The sequence below is a fragment of the Siphateles boraxobius genome, unplaced genomic scaffold (assembly GCF_051911475.1).
Source record: "Siphateles boraxobius isolate OS27281-9 unplaced genomic scaffold, OSU_SipBor_1 77, whole genome shotgun sequence".
In the NCBI taxonomy this organism is placed as follows: domain Eukaryota; kingdom Metazoa; phylum Chordata; class Actinopteri; order Cypriniformes; family Leuciscidae; genus Siphateles; species Siphateles boraxobius.
Window position 1 is genome coordinate 15,069,461 of NW_027509205.1, and position 15,559 is coordinate 15,085,019.

The window sequence follows — 15,559 nt, forward strand, 5'->3', positions numbered from 1 at the left end:
CAGCCTTGGTCAGAAGCTAGAAGTCCTTTGTAAATTTAACGAGCACACTTTCTGTGCTATGATAGGGCCTGAATCCTGACTAAAAAGTTTCATAGATATGATTTTTTTTGCAAGGAAGAGCAAAGTTGAGCGGACAACATTTTCAAAGTCAGTGTTTAATAAATAGATGTATCTGTCATTCAAATACAGATGTTTTGACAAAATCATCAGTGAAAAGCAAACAGGCCTATCAGTGGCTATAGGGACATCACAACATTTTAGCAACATTTTGGGCTTTGTGTGGCAATGTTTTCCACTGCTAAAGCATACAGGAAGAGAATGCAGACAAAGAGGCATTTGGTCACTGTACCCACCAAGCTGTTTCCTCCCATTCAGAGGATAGCCTACAGGAAAAATGCATTGTTCTCTAGGCAAGGCATGAAGTGATGATGAAAAGATGGTTGCGATTTTATTAGCGGTTCTCAAAGCAGATAAAATACAGACACAAATTAAATTTGTAAGATTAACGGAGACTGGCTTAATGACTCCCTTAGCTAAAATGAAATGATCAAATTAAAAGTGCACGTTGTGCAACAAGGCAAGTTGAACATAAATCTGGGCTGCATTTCTCAAAAGCACCGTGAGCTAAGTTGATCGTAGAGACCATTGATGGTGATGATTCAACAATCTACTTAGGTTTAATGCTTTTGGGAAATGCAGCCCTTGTCTTTCCCCAGATGCAATTCTTCAACAGGATGTCAGGAACTTTCCTCAGGCCATCCCTTCCTCTTTCATTCTGAATGACTTTGTGGAACATTGGAGATGTTCATGTGTTTATTGAAAGCCCTGTATGGTTTCACAGCATATTGGTGATGTTATCACCGTTACTCGCATTATCTAAACAAAAACAGTTTTGTGTGAATGTTCACATCTGAAAGTGAGAAAGCTGAACTGAAAGACGGGCTGGTTTGACAGTCGGCATCTGGGTGCGAATAAACTGAAGATGACTGCAAACAAAAAGGTGTTGGAATACCTCATACTTATGATCATTTAAAGGCTGGGGACAAATTATATATATATATATATATATATATATATATATATATATATATATATATATATATATATCTCATTGGGACAGTTTTAGCATTTGAGATGACAGGAAAAAGTAAATTCCCCCCTATGCCTACTGCATATAAAATGGGTCTGCAAATACATTTTCCATATCTACTGTAGATTATTTTTGGTTCAGAAGCAAAGAACAAGAGCAAACAGTGAACAAGACAGAAAATGTCATCCCCTCATGCAGCATAGGGTTTATGTCTGAGAATGAGAGAACAAACGGCAGGTTTTCCATGGATGGAAGCCCCCAAACTAAACATTTGCCTGGATCTTAGATTTGCTCCATTTTGTGACAGTGTCGCCCTCTAGTGGAACGGAAAGCTTTGTGCTAAATGCAAATTGAATTCCCCAACAACATCTGAAGAAACTCGTTCCCTCAAATCATTGTATTATTTTACATATTTTAAATTGAATTGTCTCAAAATGATTAAAAATCATATTGCCTACCGTACAGTGGTGTATGTGAAACACAAACTGTAGCACATGTCAGTTATCGGTTTGTATTGATAGCCTACTGCATTCTTGTAGAGACTGGAAGATAGGCAATGTGATATCATCATAATTACTTGTAATTTAGATTTCACGCAACTCAATAAGCTCTCACATTGAAGATAGACCACAGTTGTTTTCTTCATTTTAGATTTTATTTCACTCACATTTTCATATAAAACTTTATATGTTTTGTCTCCTCTGTAGGCAACAGTTAGCGTAAGTCACTCTTACAGTGTAGAATTCAAATCCATTCAGCCTCATTAATAAAGCACACACACACACACACACACACACACACACACACACACAATGTAAGTTATTTTTCAGTTACTGTAGTGGTCTCTAATCTGAGTACTTAAAAAAGGAGGAAAACAAAAATATATCTGACAAAAAAAGATGCTTAGCATTTTAGTTACATGTACATTAGGATGTGCAACGTTCAAACCTCCTTTTTAAAGCCATTAGGTTTTAGACCACTGGACTGGCGGATGTTCATATGTCAAAAACATGAACAAAAAAGAAGTCTGACTTCCATCTACCATGTTTTGGTCAATAGAAGGCCCTTAGGCCACCATTTTTAAGGATATCTCAGTTTCTAGTTCAGACACTACAGACAAAACTCATTTGAGTGCAGGAATGTGTGTTGGCAAACACAGAGAGCCAGTACATTAAGATTATTCAGTAAACTCAGACGAAAAGACATGCTAACATACGAGGCAAAAACAAAGTAAGAAAAAAAAACATTTTATAAACACAGCAACGGTATAAAACAAAACAAAAATCCTTCTTGTTTGATTGGTCATTTGCAAAACTCATAATTATTGCAGGTTTAGGTTTGAATCAAGCTTAATGCTTGGAGCTTTACAATGCTAAGTCATATGAGGAAGCAAACATGCTAAGAAATTCATTATTAGCCTCACAAGCTCCATTTTAGCTTATGTAATCACATAATGAAGCATCCTTTACCCATGACATGTAAGGGTGAGTAAATCAGAAGCAGAGAGATAACGGCAACATTTGCATTTACAACCAACAATGTGTGGATTTTTAACGTTTCTTTTTTTTTCTCTCTGCATATAGGCTAGTTTTAATATGAATGTGAGATAACTAAAATAAGAGCACCTTTTGAAATATGAAGAATCTATACTGCACTCACAAACATTGGTTCATCGCACAAATCAGCAAGAATCTTTCTGGCACACATACAAACACATACACACGGCAAAATGACAATTTTCTTGGGTTTCTTTAAATAATTTAGTAACATCACAGAACTCATAATATTTGAAGACACCATTTTTTCTTTTCATATAACCATTCAAATTATTACTTTGTCTTTATCACTGAACAGGAGTGAACTAAAACAACTATAACAGAAAGCATCTAGGAAAAATCTTCATCAACATTATTCATATTTTAAAACAAGAGGTATGTGGGAGGAATGGACACTAAAAATGCAAAAGGGAAGAACAGCAAGGGTAAAAAGGACGAGGAGGATGGTCTTCACAGGGTTAAAATGAGGGTTTGGTCGTTGAAAATTATGTGCACTGTTGACAGAAAATTATAATCAGTCTAACTTGTAATATTGCTTAAATACCAGGACTATATAAAACTGTGGCCTAGTGTGACAAACTAAGTCACATGTGTAAGTCAACATTACAGTATAGACCTCAAAGTCTTCCTTGACATGTCATACAGTACATAATGGTTTACATGATTTTTTAGATGATCTTAGATTTTAAGTACTTGGTTTACAGGTTGAACACATCATGTCATGACTCATGAGTCATATTTCAGCACAAAAGAAAATAAGCAATTACATGATTTTATAAATAGAAATTAAAGCCAATTTTAAGACCATTAAGATTTTTTGGCGTTGTGTCATTGTCAATTAGTCACATTTTGCACCCAAACTTCTCATTACTGTAAAGTAATGAGATTACTATATTAAAGTATGAGATTCGCCATTTGAGAGTAATAAAATGTACAAAATAAAAATAAAACGTGGATGCACTACAGTAATGAAATTTGGAGGTAAAATGTGCTGAACTGTTGTAGAAAAGTCACAAAAAATCTTTATGGTTTATTTTAGTTATGTAAAATGTCTTGTTTTTATTTATTATTTTTTTAGATTTTCGACTAAAATGTGACCTGGACATGTTTTTATTATATTCACCCATCCATAGAACTCAATATTTTTTACTTTCTACCTGAAATAAAATTACAGCTAGAATCTCTTCTGTAATCTTTAAAGGCTTGATGTGCAATAAATGTGTACGATCTCATTCACTCCTGAAAAATGAAAAAAAAAAATAATAATCAAAATAATGATTGTAGGTGACAGTACTCAAACATTAAACACATTGTCCTCGCCCTCACAATACAAAGCGGTGGTAAATAAATACATGTCCACGAACTGGGACGATAGGCTACAGCTTCAAACGGTGTAAGGTCAAGACTACGATAAATCAGTAAAGAACTGTTGTGCAAATGGCTTGCACATTCATTTATCCTCCTGATCCCCGTCAGCAAGTTCAAACGAATCAAGTTTTCAACGTGCATACAGAGAACAAGCAGCTTTTTCACTCATTTTCATGCTAGCTCTTAGCAAAACACTTGTACAGTACATGAAAACCAAGTATTTCCAGGATTGTTGGGACTATTCACAGGAAGGATGCTACAAACAGCAGCCTCATCAAAAATTAGCAACCCCTTCTCTTAGCATTAGCATTATGCATATTACTAATGTTGCATTCACGCCCTGGCAGAATTACCATAATTACAGAATTCTGAGGATTAAAACCCATTGTTTTAATCAGGAACTTTGAGAACTTGTGTAATTCTGAGGTTGGAACCTCTGAATTTGATTAAAACTCCATTTCATTCCAAGTTAATGAAGAGATAGTATTTTTCTGTCATAAGCAACAAAGCTCCGCATGGATACATTTTGGCGTTATGAGCATTGCTATAGAACTGAGTCAGAGTATATGAACAGCTCAGAGTTGTCATCTCATAAGTGCAGTAATTCTGACGAAACGTGAACTTAGCGTTAGTATATACCCTCTGGTCAGTGCCAATTAGTTGTCGGGATGCGCTATTGGAAACTATACAAACTAGAGGGCCATAAGAAGCCGCTGGATAATCCTGAAAATGCTTGCTCCTCGACATAAAGGCCACAATTCCCCACCAGTATCAAGTAATGAACCGATACCATATTGTAAGAAACAACACTTGTCAGATCAGGATATCTGCTCTTCTTGAGTTTCTTTTTTTCATTTTTTCTTAAATAAATTATTCTATTTTTTTCTTTTTAATTACTTATTTTTACCACAGACAACCTACTTCAAAACACAGTACATGCTTATCTCCAGCTAAAATGGATACAAACCCATGAAGGTAACTTGTTTCATTAACACTGAATAACATTATGCAGAATTGTAAGATATCGCACTGTGTGGAGTAGGCTCTCTTTGAATTTAATGACTAACTTGTGCAAAACATCTGCAGAGGTGATGGGCTCTACACTTCTGGAGGAAGTTGTACTGCCTTTTCATCCAGCGCCAGGCATGTCTCGACGCATTCCCCGTCATTTGAGGCCTGTTCTGGACAAAGATGTTCTTCGCCCCCATCCTTGAAAGGTGGAGGTACTTCGACAGACAAGCTCTTGGCCGAATCCTGCCCGCAGGTTTCTTGTTTTTGCCGAATGCTCTTCGTCTCTGGATCATCACCTTCACTCACCGCCTCCTCTACTTTAGCTGGGAGCGTCTCAAAGGCTGCCGTCTCTACGTGGCCTACCTGATAGTAGAGGACAGAAGAAGGGTCTTTGAGCAGCCTCTGCTGGGTCTGTTCATCTGGATGGTTCTCTGTAATACACAGCAGGGTGGCACCTTCAGGAAAAGGGCCCTCTAGAAGGACTCCCTCAACACCTTCCATGCCCTCCATCCCAGCCTGGCTGGACAGGGCACCCTGCAGGAGGCAAAGGGTTGGGTCAGCGTTCTGCTCTTCCTCGACCTGCTGCTCCTCTTGTTCCAATCTCCTTTCTCGTTCCTCTGCACTTTGTAGGTGAAGCACGGCCGTTTCGTTCTCACGCTCCAAGCTGTCGCACTGCTCCTCTTGCAGCTCCTGAACACTTTGGCTTTCCACATCCGAGTCCAAGGGAGAAAGAGACAGAGAGTGCGACGAGACTAACTCTGTCTCTTCCCCACAGTCTTCTCCAGACCTAACACCCAACAGGATTCTCTTTTCCAGGTCAAGTTTCATGACAGTGTGGAGATAATGGGTACGCACACGAAGAGGGTTGAACTCAATGCGACCGGCTGTGTTTCCACAACCATCACGGGTGCAGCCACATGGGAAGGACATCCGATCCACCTTTGGAACAAAGTACAGGAGAAAGAGCATGATTTTTTTCTGATATTAAATGATAGCCTTTTGTTTGAATAGGCTAATAGTCCAAATCAGGGGTTTCCAATCCGATTCCAAGAGGGGCACCTTCCAAGCAGAGTTTAGCTCCAGCCCCAATTAAACACACCTGAACCAGTTAATCAAGGTCCTAAAGCTCACTAGAAACTTTCAGGCAGGTGTACTGGAGCTAAATTCTGCAGTAGGGTGGCTCTCCAGGAGCAGGAAGGGACAACCTTGGGCTAAGTGGACACTACTTAATAGTAAAAAGTACTTTCGAGACAACCAAGTGCCCTACCTGGCACTTAATTCCAGCCTGGCTGCAGCCGCAGTGCCGAGGATCACAGTAGAAGCGGCAATCACAACCACACTCCTCCCGGGACAAACGTATGGCACGCAGATCAGCCTTTTCTCTGGCATCTATACGGGCAATACCTGAGGCCCTCAATAGTGCCCGACGCCGCTTGGTAGGAAGAGGCTGCAGGAAGAAGCAATCATCCACCTCCACGCTCTCAACGTCCAGATCCTCATCGGATATGTCGTCCAGGGTAAGCAACTCCGCTTCAGGACAATCTACAGTTCCATTCCGTGTCAGCTGGGAAAAGTCAGGTAAAAGACTCCTTAAAATCAAAACAAAATAGCTGCGCTACTGCAAAAGCAGAATCGTGTATGAGCAACAGGAGCTACAACCACACACAACTAACCTTTAACTTGCGAGCATTGAGCTTTTCTTGGCGTAAGTGTTGACGCAGCACATGCTTGTGGCTGCTCTCTTGTTCTCGTGCAAACTCGCCAAGGGTATAATGTCGTATAGCGCAGTGATGGCGCGCCATGCCCAGGGAGCTGCCACCCTGACTGGGCACACTGGTGAAGCCCTGCCTTCTGGAGAAGTAGTAGACCGTCACTGCATCAAAGCGTACCTGCTTACGACCTAAAGACACTTTGTGTCTTCTGAGAATGGAGGGGGCTACAGAAACAAAATAAAAAGCAAGTGTAAACAATAATGTTTCGGTTTGTATATAGCTTTGGTACTCTACCTACGCCTCCTTAAATGACAATAATGTGTTTAATGCAAAAATGGCATTCAACAAGTTTCATCTCAAGGCTTGCTGCTTTGGAACAATGTTATTTACCCAAGTAGGACATATTCCTGACATGGACTATAGAGGATATATCGGAGCCCAAAGGTGGCCTTAAAAGGGTCATGAATTAAGAAATTAATTTTACTTTTGACATTTAAGAGGTCATTGTACTATAAAAATATCCTGTAAGTTTCAGAACTCAAAACTTCCTTGTTAGTCCAAAACATTTGAAATCCAATTTTATTTATTGAAACTAAACTGCCAAAATGACAGATTTTGTTGCATTATTACGTCATAATGCAACAAAAGACCACCTCTGCAGAAGAAGATCAATGCCTACTTATATGAATGATTGAATGAATGAATGAGGCATTTATATAGCGCTTTCATATGTACTACTGTACACCTTACTGTATACATTATTGCCACCAACTGATCAGCCATATCATGTATGCCAAGTTAATATGAGAGACGCAAACAGAAACAAATGATATAGATGCCTCTGAGGATTACAAGACGTTTTGAAGTGCCAAGTTGTGGGAAAACAGTCTTTGCATTGCTCAATTACATTAAGAAAGTGTGGATGAACTTCATTTTTAACTAAGTTCCAGATTGTGTCAGTAAGACCAAGTTCATTTGTTTGCTTAATTTTACTTCAAATTTGTTTTTAAACAAGAATATTCGGTGCAGACTTTTCAGAGAGATTAAAAATAAAAGATAATGCAGTGCCAACTATATTGGATTAGATAGGATGGCAAGTGTGTTTGTAACAATGTTTTTACCATGATATGATATGTAGAGTATTTATACTGTGGCGCCGCAGTCAAACTGAATAGTGATTTGCTGTCCTTTCCTTTGCTACAGCATGTATGGGCTTCATATGTTGGATTATCGGATTGGGAAGAAAGCACGCTAACTTTTGCTATTATTTTGATCCAAGCCATTTGCTGTAATCCTAAATAAAAGCTTCAGTGTGCAGCATCTTCTGTTTTCTCATCAGTATGACATTACAACACGTTTCATATTATTAAAACATGACATTGCAAATGACAATTTATACGTTTTTCCCTTTATCAAAACGGATGGACGATGAATAGACTATAATGACGGTGTGACAAACGATGGTACATTCATTCATAATTCCATTTACACAAAACACTAAGCTATCATTTGTTTAGCTGACAGTTATAACTGTTGTACCTCCATGTACTTTAACTTTATTTGCCACAACTTATAAAGCACATGTAATACGCATAAATGTTTCACATTGTTGGTAACTATGTAACAAGATATTTTACAACATTGGAAAACATTTACCCACATGTAATGGCGGGGGTTAGAATTATCTTAATATGCAAAACAGTCACCCAATCATAGCAGTGGGCGTTTACTTCAAAGTCTCGAATATGGCAAGCCTTTCTTAACTGACTGTTTAAAAGAGAGGGCCAAAAACAGGATAGAAAATAGCATATTACTACTAAATAAGGATTTTTTTTTTTTATGTAAAAATCATTTAAAATATATATATATATATTTTTAAAGCAGTTCTTGACCCTTTTAAACGTGTATTTCTGAAAAGAGTACCTATGTGTTAAAGTAAATGCAAAAGCTTTTATATTGAAATGGTTCTAATTTGCAAATAGTGCAAATGGTGTCTGAAAGTAGCTCAGGGGCGAAAAACAAAACGCATGGAAATTGTTTGAGCTCTTTCATAACTTATAGCCAGGATGTTGCTACAATAATGAAGTCATAAGACTAACTTGTGTGTTCTTACGTGTTAGAGAGCTGGAGGGAGCATTGAGACTGTCGCAGCTATCAGCGCTGTCACTGCTGGAGATGTCATCATCTGAATCTTTGGGTGTGGAACACGGCGAGCCGCTGTCCACCTCCTCAAATCTGCGCTTCAGGCCGCGAGATGACACTGTCTCCATGGAAACACTGCGTCTGGAGGCATTGCAGAAAGGTACAAGCTTTGTCAGACAACCTGACGGACTATTGCTACCAAAATTCAAACATGATTGAACAACCATAACAAAAGAGTAGAATATGTATAAAAATAAAAGCAGCATTTCTAACGTTTGAATGCACTTTTTCTCAATTAAGTTCTAAAATACTGGATGGATAATATATATTATACTTTTGTCATTTCATCTAATTTCTGTTTGAAAATCTACACAGTCCTGTCAAGGAACAATTTTCTGTGAATCAATTTGGTGAATATCTTAAAAGCTAATAATGTAATATAAAAATATAAATATTATAAATAATATATATATATAAACAGTTTTGAGTTTTTTTTCAGAATTTTAATAACTATTACATTTATAAAGCAAAACTGTAGTTTTTCAAAAAGTTTACTAAATAAAATAAAAAAATAAATTATTAAAAGGTCACAAAAACGATGTGAAACTTGGCCAGTAACAGATTAATCAACAGCTGCAATGCTGAACAAAAATAGCTCATTCTGGAGGTCATAGCGACCAAATATAACACACAAAATTGCAACGAAAGATTTAAATAGTGGGTTTGGAGAGGCACTGCATCTCACTGTTAGGTCATCTCCAATGGAAAACAACAGATTATCAGGTCATTTTAGACAGATTTGGACTAGAAAAGCAGGATTTCAATAGATACCTGCAAGTTAGAGATTATTTGAACAAAAAAGTTAAAAGTATAGTGCCGGAAGATTATAAATTTATATTTTCAAATGCATGTGCATTAGAAGATAACAAAAAGCTGGTTTCGAGATTACATGGATGTATACAAGAACCATTCATCAAAATACATTAAACAAAAATGGGAAAAAGATTCTGACTCAGATAACAGAGGAAAACTGGACAGATTTATGTGTGATACAGGCAAATCCTACAAACTCAAGATCTTGGAGGAATGAAGAATTTAGTATGATTCTTAAAAACTTAAAAACAAAGTGTAAACTCAATGGCTTATCTTTTTTTGGGACTGCCCAAAATATATTTGGCAAGTAGCGACTGAAATTGATAAGATAATCGGAGAAGAGTTTGACTATTCATTCATTACATTATATCTAGGGAGAATACCAGAAACTGTTTTAGACGAGGATAAATACTTATTAAAAAAAGTGTTAGTTCACCCAAAAATGTAAATTCTGTCATTAATTACTCACCTTTATGTCGTTCCAAACCTGTATGACTTTCATTCATCTTCGGAACACAAATGAAGATTTTTTTTAATGAAATCTGAAAGCTATCTGTCTGTTCCTCCATTGACAGAAACGCAACAACCAATTTCAAGCCGCAGAAAGGTAGTAAAGACATCATTAAAGTAATCCATGTGACTCCACTGGTTTAACCTCAATTTAATGAGTGCTTTGTTTGCGCAAAATACTTATCTCCAACGCGTTCACACTTACATCCAAACTCCCTACAAAGATCTTCATTTGTGTTCCGAAGATGAATGAAAGTCTTCCAGGTTTGGAACAACACAAGGGTGAGTAATTATAGACAGAAATTTCCTTTTTGGGTGAACGAACCCTTTAAAAAAAACTTTTAGCAAACAGCAGGAAACTAAAATGGTTGCAGGTAGACCCTCCAACAAGGGACCAGGGGGTAGGAATTGTAAATTAAATATATTATATTGAGAGATACATTCATTTTAAGGCTTAATTTAGACAAATGTAACAAGTATTGGGAAAAATAATGGAGGAATGTGTGATATTGTATATTTAGATGTTGGAAATATACTGTGATTTGACATTATGATACCCATGAAGACCTATTGTTCCCTGTTTTCAAGTAAAACACAATGCAATCAAAAAAGGCCACATACAACAAACTAGTATCTAATGCAATGTTACCTCTTTTGCTACCTAATCCTTGGCATTCTCTTTTTCCATCCAGTATGAAAGTCCTTCTTAAAAATCATGAAGCCAGCAAACATCACCATAGTAACTGGTTTCCATAGCCATGGAAAAACTGCATCCAAGTTCTGGGTCTTTTCACTTCCATTAAAACCGATAGAACCTTACAAACAACAAGCCTTTGCAAGCCGATAACAAAACCAGTTCAGTCAAACCAGTGAGGTCAAACAAGACTGAGTCGGGACGTTTGATCAGACCACCTCCTTAGCCCGAGGGAGCTGTGTAATTCAACTGCTTTGAGCGGCTCCATGGCTGATTTTCTTCATGATTAAACACTATTTTTAAACAGTCGTGGCTTTTTACTGGGTTAAATGAGAACAGTTTGGCGGTGGCTTTAAAGGAAGGTCGGCTTTTTCCATGTGAAGGGAGAAAAAAGATGACTTAAGAATTATGACTGACAATTAAACTCACAGCCTAATGGATTTAATCCCACACAGATTTGTGAAATCCATAAAAACTGGATTTGTTTTATTAATTCTGATTATGAAGGAAATACATTAGCCTGACTCAGCTTGGGCATATGAATGTCTTATTCATTTTTATAATGCAATTTAATAATCAGGCCGGGTAGCCTTGAATTCACATACAAGATCAAGTACATGCCAACATGTGCCATCTTATCGCTGGTAAATAACACGTTAAGACCTTGAAACATCAAAAACAGCTGCAACAAACAACAGGATTGAATATATGCTGCTTTATGCATTAGTGTTTGACACACAGTGCCCTGCTCATGAATGAACCGTATCCATAGAAACAAGAAATGCTAAACGAGTCCATTTTTTGCTTGTTTAGCATTTCTTGTTTCCTCCCTTTCATGTGTTCCTTTTATAATTAATGTTACCGTGGTGATGCAGTAAAATGCACAGAAAAGCTGTGGTGATCTACAAGTATGCTGCTAGCAAATAATGCAGTACGTCTGCCAATTATTGTGTATTCAATGAAGCATGCCAAGATTTCTCTTCAGACTCAAAGCCAAACTTAGTCACACATCACTACTATTAGACAGCATCGTGTATACTCAGTGTCTTAAAAGCATATGTTTTAACATATACATTGGGTAAAGCATTATACCATATGCAGGCAGGCAGTGACAAAGGAAAGCTTTGCAATGGCAACGAACCCGGATAGAGTCATTCACCATTTGCCTGATTCACAAATTGCTTGAGATGTTTAGGTAGATTATATGCATTTAAACCCTAAATGAATAAGTGGTTAAGAAACAGCTGAGCAGGATGGTACAATGAGGGCAATAATGATCTTCATTTAAAAAGCATTGATCTTGCAACCTGAGACTTACTATTGATTCTACATCAGGTACTGTATTAAAACTAGTCAGATATACAACAAACTGGAACAAACGGGCACTAAACCCAGGTTGCATCACTGTAAAACACAGTTTAAATAATGATGCACGATAACATCAAAAATGAACATATATCGGCCAATACCGATATGTGTTCATTTTTGATGTTATCTTTATCGGCCCGATAATAAAATTTGACTGATATATCAAAGCGATGAATAATGGATTGTTCGCCATGATTTTTTTTTTATTGCATGCAATATGATTGAAATCACTTAAAAAAAAAGGATTATATAGTTAAGCGCAACATGACAGCACAAGTCTGACATATAGGCTACATAATATAATGAGAACATTATAATTGTGTGTTTGGGACATGGCTTGTAATTGTAAGATACTTGTTTTTGTAATCATGCTCTCAAATGTTATAAAAATTTGGATTTAGATTTATCGGACAATATATATTGGTTGTTGGCTTTCAAATATAAAGACGTTTCTGTCGGTGGAGGGACAGAAAGCTCTCAGATTTCATTAAAAAGATCATTGGGGTTCTGAAAATGAACGAAAGTCATACAGGTTTGGAACAACATAAGGGTGAGTAATTAATGACAATTTACATTTTTGTGTGAACTAACACTTTTTTAATAAGCATTTATCCTCGTCTTAAACAGTTTCTGGTATTTTCCCTAGATATAATGTAAAGTTTTTCATATTGGTGCATAGTTTTAAATGTAAAAGAGTAATTAGTTCTCAATTTGTGAGTTATGATCATTGGCAAGCGGAAAGAGGCTTTTAAAAGCACTCCACTGTACCATGGAGAAAAATGGGAGCACTGGACGTGGGCCTCATCCAGCAACTGTATTTAACCCATTGCACGTTGAATAAGTGACAAACGGACATCATGCACAGGCATGCATAGTTTGCATATCCCAGAGATGTGTCAGGGAGATATGCGGTAATTAAATATGCCATACATCCAGGGAAGCTCCTCCATTTCTGGAAAAATAGCAGAAAATAAAATTCATCTCCAATAGCATTGGAGTATGATCCCAATAACTGAAGTAAAGGCAGGTTTAGGCAAACTAACGAATTTCTGAATGCAGCACAGGTCGTTTAAAAGAAGGGATGCAACTGCAAAGCTGAAATATGTTTGCAGAGCTCCTAACACATCCTATGGCCTATTTGAGGTGGACAGAAAGCATGAATAATCACCTCACAGTACCGACTACACACCAATCTGTTCGACTAGTCTGCACTAAAATAGCCTAGACATATGACACATAAACGTCACGTCTTACAAACTCTGCAAGTGACATTGCAGTTTCTTAAAATGCAAACATTATTCCCGCTCCGTGAATGCATCCATGCACCACTTCTATGCAGACTCAGCGGCTGGGTTTTTTAAAGAGGTCTATCAGTACAGAAAGTGGAAGATTTATTGTATGACATCACACTTTAAACTACATTGCCCATGTTACTACAGTAAATTATTTTAGCAATAATGTACTATTACAAAACATGTAAACGTCCAGCAATATGAACACTGTATTGTAAAATGTAACCGCATCAGGCTGTGGTAGTATAGTATAGTTTATATGGAAATTGTACTAGCACATAACCACATAGTTAGCATCCATTCCATGTAGAACCTATTTATTAGACATGTAGTGTGTATTCCAATTAATTCTAGCTGTATCCTACTAGTACTGCATCTTACTAGAAGTTGACTAGCCAAAAAGCAATTGTAACTAGTGTCAGATAAGAAATGTCACTAGTAACAATTGGGATAGGTAGGCCTAGTAACATGTCAAACAAATAAGTAGCCTACTAGTAAATCTGCTACAGATACTAGTAATTTAGAAAGAAGTACCGAATGAATAGGTACCAGCAACAAATCTATTAGATGACTAATCTGGGGTAAATAGTGAACATCTTAACCACATTTTTCGATGGAACGCAATGGCAAAAAATGTTACCAGACCTGGATTAATGCTAGTTGCAGATAAAAAGTATGACACAGTACTAGTAAAAACTAGTAGCCTATCTATTAAGTGCTAGTAAAACATAGACACTAGCTAGTTTAAAGGAAAAAAGGCCTAAATATTAAAACAACTTCCCATAGTGTGTCCCAATCAGATTGGGATGACACATCACATAATTCTCTGTCCCATTATTTTTTCATTTTTACTGGAAAAGACAGACAGGAGGTCTTATGACAGAGCAGAAAATGGCATGCTGTGTTGCAACCGGTCCAATGATCAACCCATTTTCCTCGTTTTTCTTCGTAGGCTTGGCTGCAAGGGAAAAGACAGGCAAAAGTGAAACACAAAACCTCTCTCATAGACTTACCTTGGGCTGAAATAGAGAGCCTTTAAACCGGCGAAGCTGTCGCTCGTTCCGTGCTTCCTTTATTTGGATGGTTCTCTTTTTTGGGGGGGATTTAGAGCCTATTGCAGCTTTAGACTTCCACAAGGTTACAAAATGACAGACAAAAGCGACTTCAGCCCATCGAAATGGCCAGAACAATGAGGGAATAGCAGTTTATTCACGAAAAATTAAGCATCGTTAACAATGGATATTAGTCTTGACATGGTCTATAAATGGGGATCTGTGTATCAAGAAGCCTATGCGAGCATTTAACGTTGCAATCAAGCTCTGTAAAGATTAAAAACGGGGCAGACGAAGACAGACCTCATTCACTAAAAATTAAAAATTCCGGCGTAGATGCAGATAAAATCTCTAGGTGATCCTTTAAAATGCCTGCATTCAAAAAGACCAAATAGAGCCGAGCTTCGGTGTTTTTTCCCTCTGGATAGGTGGTTGTGTTCTGCGCTATGTTTAGACAGATCGCCACGTTATATTTCCACCTCGATGGAAAGAAAAAACAAAAAATGATGTGTAGTATCTGTCGGCCCGAGGACCCTATGGGCCTCCCTTCTGCCCCGGTTTGTTACAATGTAACAATAGAGTAAGGAATGCCGCACGGGACCCATATATACTTAATGTGACGTCAATGACGTGACGGCATAGAGGCTGTCGGGAAACGTAGTTCTAAAGAGCCTATTGTTAGCTTTAGAAGGTCCGTTGTCTTTCTCGACAAGAAAACGGATATTGTTTCTCTGGGCGGTTTTATTTGGACACAAGGCGTCTAAAACAATTAAAGGATATTTTGTCTCAAACAGATGTCTCTCTCGTTTGTGACAGTTACGCTAGTCCAGCTGGGCCTATTTGTAGTCCTCGCTTCGTTTTTTTTTTTTGACAGCTGTTTCCATGGAAACT

At 37.5% G+C, this 15,559-nt stretch overlaps 1 protein-coding gene across 1 annotated transcript; it reads right to left on the bottom strand.

Annotated features, from left to right (window-relative positions):
• Positions 1 to 1,726: 1,726 nt before the first annotated feature.
• Positions 1,727 to 15,245, bottom strand: csrnp2 (cysteine-serine-rich nuclear protein 2). Its single transcript, XM_077218351.1, has 5 exons — positions 14,630 to 15,245; positions 8,851 to 9,020; positions 6,699 to 6,961; positions 6,293 to 6,589; positions 1,727 to 5,964 (listed from the first exon to the last, which is right to left on the bottom strand). Exons 2-5 carry the CDS (start codon positions 9,005 to 9,007, stop codon positions 5,113 to 5,115), a joined length of 1,569 nt encoding a protein of 522 aa, XP_077074466.1. The 5' UTR covers positions 9,008 to 9,020; positions 14,630 to 15,245; the 3' UTR covers positions 1,727 to 5,112.
• Between the last annotated feature and the right edge of the window lie 314 nt (positions 15,246 to 15,559).

Bases quoted from the DNA above. Each gene is read 5' to 3' on its own strand.
- csrnp2 (XM_077218351.1), bottom strand. From the start codon at position 9,007: ATGGAGACAGTGTCATCTCGCGGCCTGAAGCGCAGATTTGAGGAGGTG. The intron at 6,962-8,850 runs GTAAGAACACAC...TTGTTTCTGTAG, and splicing joins TCCCTCCAGCTCTCTAACAC to CCCCCTCCATTCTCAGAAGA. The intron at 5,965-6,292 runs GTAGGGCACTTG...TTTGTTCCAAAG, and splicing joins AGGCTGGAATTAAGTGCCAG to GTGGATCGGATGTCCTTCCC.